The sequence below is a fragment of the Pseudophryne corroboree genome, chromosome 1 (genome assembly GCF_028390025.1).
Source record: "Pseudophryne corroboree isolate aPseCor3 chromosome 1, aPseCor3.hap2, whole genome shotgun sequence".
Taxonomy (NCBI): domain Eukaryota; kingdom Metazoa; phylum Chordata; class Amphibia; order Anura; family Myobatrachidae; genus Pseudophryne; species Pseudophryne corroboree.
In genome coordinates this window covers 610,033,362-610,039,480 of record NC_086444.1, presented here as the reverse complement: position 1 = coordinate 610,039,480, position 6,119 = coordinate 610,033,362, and the positions used below count along the sequence as shown (strand labels likewise).

General features: G+C 47.9%; 1 protein-coding gene across 1 annotated transcript in view; it reads right to left on the bottom strand.

Moving 5' to 3' along the window:
* Positions 1-4,137: 4,137 nt before the first annotated feature.
* PLPPR3 (phospholipid phosphatase related 3) overlaps positions 4,138-6,119 on the bottom strand; it is a 47,150-nt gene continuing 45,168 nt past the window's right edge. The window contains exon 9 of the mRNA XM_063914382.1: positions 4,138-5,562. Within this exon, the coding sequence (XP_063770452.1) occupies positions 4,462-5,562 (1,101 nt within the window). The 3' untranslated portion in view covers positions 4,138-4,461. The remainder of the gene's footprint in view (positions 5,563-6,119) is intronic.

Sequence of the window (6,119 nt, the reverse complement as noted above, 5' to 3'; positions counted from 1 at the left end):
CAATCAGCTCCTAACTGCCATGTTACAGACTGTTTGAAAAATGTCAGGAGATGATTGGCTAGTGCAATTTATCACTCACAGTGAAATATTTCACTCATTGACAAATAAGGGCAATAGTTTCAGTGATACACTGGCCACGCAGTGGCTGCACTATGCATTGCAGCTTAACGGACTGCTGATAGCATGTAGAAAGAAGATATTAGACTCTGTCTTGCGAAATAAGTGTCATTGATGGATTTTGTGGATAAACATGTAAGAACACATCTGTAGTCAGGGGTGTATCTACCGCTTGGCCAGAATGGCACTTGCCAGGGACGCTGCCAATGAGGGGGCGCTGCACGGAGGTGCCTCCCACGGCCAAGGGGTAGATTTATAGTAGTGCCTGGCTGCCTCACAGAGCCGCAGAAGTCTGGAGAATAGGCGCACAACAAGAGGACCCATCAGCTCGTCCCCTGCTGTCCCCGGAGCAGTAGCGCACGCAGGAGGGGTTTCTGAGTACCCAGAAACCCCCCGACAGATCAAGTTTTCTTTCTGAGATGGAGACAGCTGTCTCCGTCTCTACTGTTACTGCTGCCTGCAGCGACGAGCGGAGCTGCCGGCAGCTCCGCAGACAGAGCTCAGCCTCTGCCCATGAGAGTTCTCTGCTTTGGAGTGCAAGAAGATGCTGACAGGGCACTGCTCCTCCCACCCCCCACCGAGCGCGGGCAGTCGGCTGTGGCTTGGTTTGATGGGCTGCACTGCCATCCAATTGGAACGGGTCATTGGAGGCCTCCAGTACAGGACAGGAGATGACTGAAAGGGAGCCACGGCGTGTCAGCTGCACTGTATGGATGCCTCAGGTTCCAGGTGCAGCTGCTAAATTTTAGTGTGTGTGTTTTATAGTGTGTGTGTGTGTGTGTGTGTGTGTATAAACAAATGTATCTGGCACTCACTACAGTGTATAGATGATTGCCCCGTTGCCCTCCACTCCATACCAGTGCCTCTGGACATTGACTATATATATATGCGTGTGTGTGTATAATTTTTGTATTTTTTATATGGAGGGTGGGTCCATTACTGCTCTATATAGATATAAATATGTGTTTGGCGCATTCTATCTCTATGTACAGTCCATCAGAGAAAGAACTCTGCCCACAGCAGAGCACAAAAATACTATACTTAGCATAAATGAGTGGGACTCCAGCAGGCTGAAAGCATGGCAAAAATCACACGTTCTTACTACAGCATTTTCCGAGTTTAATGCGCCATCAGGACGTATACGTAGCATTGGTATGTATCCTTCCTGATGACGGATTAAACTCCGAAACATTGAAGTAAGGACGCGTGATTTGGTATCTTGTCTGGAAATTCCCCCATAGAAATCCTGCGTTTGCCCCTGCGGAGCCGCTGTGGTTGATGAGGTGGAGCTAGCAGGCTGGACAGGAGAAGCAGCAGGTCAGTGTCTGCCGTGGTGAGTACCTGGAGGGCCAGAGGCAGGGCGGCTCCAATGACCCTCAAACTGCGTCAACATTATTTCTCCAGCCCGGCCCACTCTGTCCCTACCTGCCCAGCTCAGCCTCCTGGTAGCACAGAGTCGCAAATTGTGGGTGTTTAGGGGGCGGGGCCTAAATCCATGAATGTCCGCCCACATCAGAGACCTGTGTGTAGTCAGGTAGTGTCTCTCCACCCTCTTTGTCTCTCTCCCTCTTCTTGACACTTTCTCTGTCTCTCCCTGACACTCTCACTATCTCTCTTTCTCCCTGACAATGTCTCTCTATCCATCTCTTCCTGACACTGTCTCCCCCACCTCTCTCTCTCTCTCCCTGATACTGTCTCCCCCCCCCTCTCTTCCTGACAATGCCTTTCTCTCACTCTCCCTAACATTGTCTCTCTCTCCCACGCATGGCTACGTCCAGAGGGTCATCACATAGTGATTGACAGGCGACTGCAGTCCGGGGGCGGCGACGTGGCATTAGGAGTGAGGAGAGTAGGAAACACAGACGTGTCATAGCCATTTTCGGGGATGGCCGATTATGTCACCTGCGTTTCCTGCGATAGGAAACATTGGCACCGGACCACCTGCATACGCAGCCATGCTGCGTAGGTAGGGGTCAACCTCTATTTGATGCGATTGCAATTGAATTGCATCACAGGGCGGCGCCACACATTCTGGATGGCCTTGTCCTGTGCTGGGCTGCCCCCATAATGTGATTTTAGTGGTCACAGATTTTGCTACGATAGCATTTGCGACCAACTCTGAATAACCCCCACTGTTCCCTCTCTCTTCCTGACACTGTCTCTCCCTATCTCTCCCTAACTCTCTCTGACACTCTCCCTCTCCTTGACACTCTCTTTCTCTCTCCCTGACACTGTCTCTCTCTCCCCCTCTCTGTTCCTGACACTGTCTCTCCCTCTCTCTCTTTCCATTACACTCTCTCTCTCTCTGACATTGTCTCTCTCTCCCCCTGACATCTCTAGCTGACACGGTCTACTGTATCTCCCTCCCTCTCTATCTCCCTCCCTGCCCACTGTCTCTCCCCTCTCTTTCTTCCTGACAGTCTCTCTCTCTTCCTTTCTCTCTATCTCCCTGACTTTCTCTCCCTCCCTGTTACTGTCTCTATCCCCTTCTCTCTCCCTGACACTGTCGCTCTCTTCCCTCTCTCTGACAATGTCTCTCTATCTCCCTGACACTCTCTCCCTCTCTGACACTGTCTTTCTCTCCCTCTCTCTACCGAAAACACTCTATCCCTCTCTGTGACAGTGTTTCTCTCTCACTCTCCCTCCCTGACACTTTCTCTCTCTCGCTCTCCCTCCCTCTTTCTGACACCCACTTTCTTGCTCTCTTCCTGATGCCCTCTCTCTTCTCCTCTCATCTTTCTCCCTGACACCCTCTCTCCCGATCATCTCTCACTTTCTCTTTCTCTCATTCCCTCTTTCCATTAAACCCTCTCTCTTTCTTTCTTTCTTTCTCTCTCTCTCTCTCTTTTTTACTCCTTTCTCTTTCTCATCCTGACATCCTTTTCTCTCGCTCCTCTCTGTCTCTCTGATATCCTCTGATCCTCTCCTCTCTTTTTCTCTCTCTCTGTCTCCCTGACACCTTCTTTGTCTCACTCTCATTCCCCTCACTCTCTCCTGCTCCCCTAAGGGGCATAGTAGTGACAGTGGCGGTGGTGGGGGCAGACTCAATTTTGTTGGTGGGGGCTCCCTCTAGCCTTCATATGGCCCTGGCCCGGGGTCAAGTGATGGTGCAGCCAGAGATCAGGACAGAGGGAGCTGTAAGTCATCACTGACTCATCAGGCATGAACTGCAGGAGAGCATCGGGCACAGTGAAGCAGCTGCGTAGAAGGCTCCAGAATCCAGATGGTGCCAGCAGAAAGCAAGGAAGAGTAGAGATACAGTGACCAGAAAGGCTCTGAAGCCTTCTCGGTCACTTTTCTATAGATTATTTTTTTTATACTGAACTGACTAGCCACCAATAAGGTCTAGATGCCATTGGCCCAGGGACCTGACTGTTAGGGCTTATGAATAGCAACTGAATAGAAGGAGCTGGGCACACCGCAAGTGACATACATGGCAGTGGGTGCCTGGCAAACAGAGATTGCAGCTGCATCCAGTTCCACCCTAGAGCATCTTGTGCTCTGTGCTGTGGCACAGGCTTCACCACCCTATCATAGTCGAGGTGACCTGGAATCTAGAGAGGAGCCCGAGGGGCGACAGCAGCAGAAGAAACTTAGTACTGGAAAGAAAGCCCCCGGGGAATCCAACCAGGACAATCAGGAAAGGATTTAGTGTTTATATTATTATAATATATTCATCATAAAATACTTTTTTTTTTTAATATACTGTATATATTAAATTAATCTTGTAAGTTTTTTTTAGTGTTTTTATGTGTGTTAGGGGGAAAAAACAGGCCAGGTAGAATATGGGGAGGTGGGGGCGCCAGACCCTTACTTTGCCAGGGGCACCTGGACCCCTAGATACACACCTGTCTGTAGTCTATGCCTTTTTATGTTTACATTTGAAATAATATTGTAAAACATTCACAAACACAGCACAACAATTTCCATTGTAACGTTGTGAGCAATTTCTAATAGAGGAAACTGCTTTCCCATACTTAGTTCTGTCACTGTAGGAAAACATTCACAATGCTACAAATAGCCTTTTCACGTATGCAATTTAATTCCCTTTGCAAGCCAAACAAAAACTTTCTTGATTGAGTTAAATTATTTAATTTACTGTACAAACAAGGAAGGCAGCTGGATTCATCACTGTATGGAAATTCATGTTGTGATTTTACATGGGCACCTGATGTCACTTCAAATATAAAAGAAAATGTTTTCACTGCAATTTGACATCACGTTCTATACAGGAATGAATTATCCATGCCTATTGGGCAGTGGTTAGCTGTTGTTTTCTGTAGTGTCACTTCCATTTGTCAAACATGCCAAGCAAGATCTTTGTTGTTTGCTTCTCAAATTCCTTCAATCCTTGTATCTCTGGTTCTGAAGCTTCTTGTAAAATGGTTCTTCTCCCTCTTCGCTCCCCTCTCTTTCAACTGAATGGAGTTTCCTCCTCAGGCTAGCTTCCCGACTTGAAGTTATGGCAACAGTGTCTATTACTAGTGGAGTAGGAACACCTCCAGCAACATTGACAGTTGGCCCACACCGTGGTTCTGAATCAGGCTCTAGGTCACTAATGGAGGAACCTGGGGACACACCAGCACCCTTTGGCGTCCTGTAGCCACGGTAGTCCTTACTCATATCATAATCTCCTGTTTCTTGACTATCACCAGCTTTCTGTCCAGCCTTCCACTCCCATGGGCCATTGCCTGATGAAAGATGAACTACAGGGTGATGAGGTGCATGAGCATCAATCGTGACAATACTGGAACTGTCCCGATCTGATGGTGAGCGGTACTGGGATGAGTCAGAGCTGCTGGTTGTAGAAGAGGAAGAGGTTTCTGAATGTTTAGGTGTACTCGACACCAATGTTGTTCCCTGTTGTTGTTTGGACATTGCAATGACCTGCATTAATCTAGGGGCATTTGTAGAAACTCTTGGCGCACCTCCTTTCTCTGCCATCATCATCCACTTAGCTCTAATGGCAGAGCTGCTCTTGGGGGAACCAGTTTGGTTTTCTTCGGGTATGTGTAGAAGTGGTGGGGCTGCAGGACGTGGCTGGATAAGGACTCGTGGCCCTCCTGCCCGGGCCTGCACTGTGGGATATAATGAAGGAGGAGCTCGCTCAGGGTCTGGTTCATCAAGTATAATACCTGAAGTTTCAGAGGCTGCCCGTCGATGAGCCTGTGCCAATGCCACTTCCTCCCCAAGTGTCAGAGTACGTCCCTCCAAAGGCTTAGGTTTCCACTCAGTCCCTGTGCCCCGTGGACGGGAGCCTTCAGCAGGCACATGCATAGTCATGTGGCGGCGGGCAGTATCTTCCATGGATGGAGTGCTAACTCTGGGAAGGGTGTTACTAAAAGTTACCATGTTCTCTTTTCCCATTGGGCTTCGAGGAGCTAATAAATCAACATCCACACTGGCACGTTTAAGGCTACCCAGGGAGTTTTTTTCACGCTGAACCTACCAAAGATACAAGACAAATAAATGAATAAGCACATACTTTTCAGTATTAAAATCAGTTTTGTACAATACTTAATAGTCTTTATCTCCTGTTATTTCATGTTAATATGCTGACTTCTTGATTTGTCTGGCAGGATGTGTACAAGTAATACAGGACTTGCACATACTCAGGAGAGGCCCTTGTTCTGTTGTTCTCCTTCCTGAAATTTTGCTATGGGGTCAGGCTATGCACCACTGATGCAAAACAATAAAACGGAAAGACATTTTTTTCCCTTTTCTGCTGTCATGCAATTTCTGTTGTGCTGTTCAGTTACACCAAGATGTGTGGGGATAGATGACATTTTTTGTGGAGGTGCCATGGTGGATCTATATGTATATTGAGCTAGACATATTTGTTAGCCAACTGCCAGACATTTTGGGCCATACTTAGAGCTAGAAAAACTCATGCCAAAGGTAAAACTATGCACCTGGACAAGCCTTGTTACAATCAAGGGGGGCGGGGCAAATGCAATAAAATTTTTTTACATGCAGCAAAATTACTGCATGCTTTTGTATGT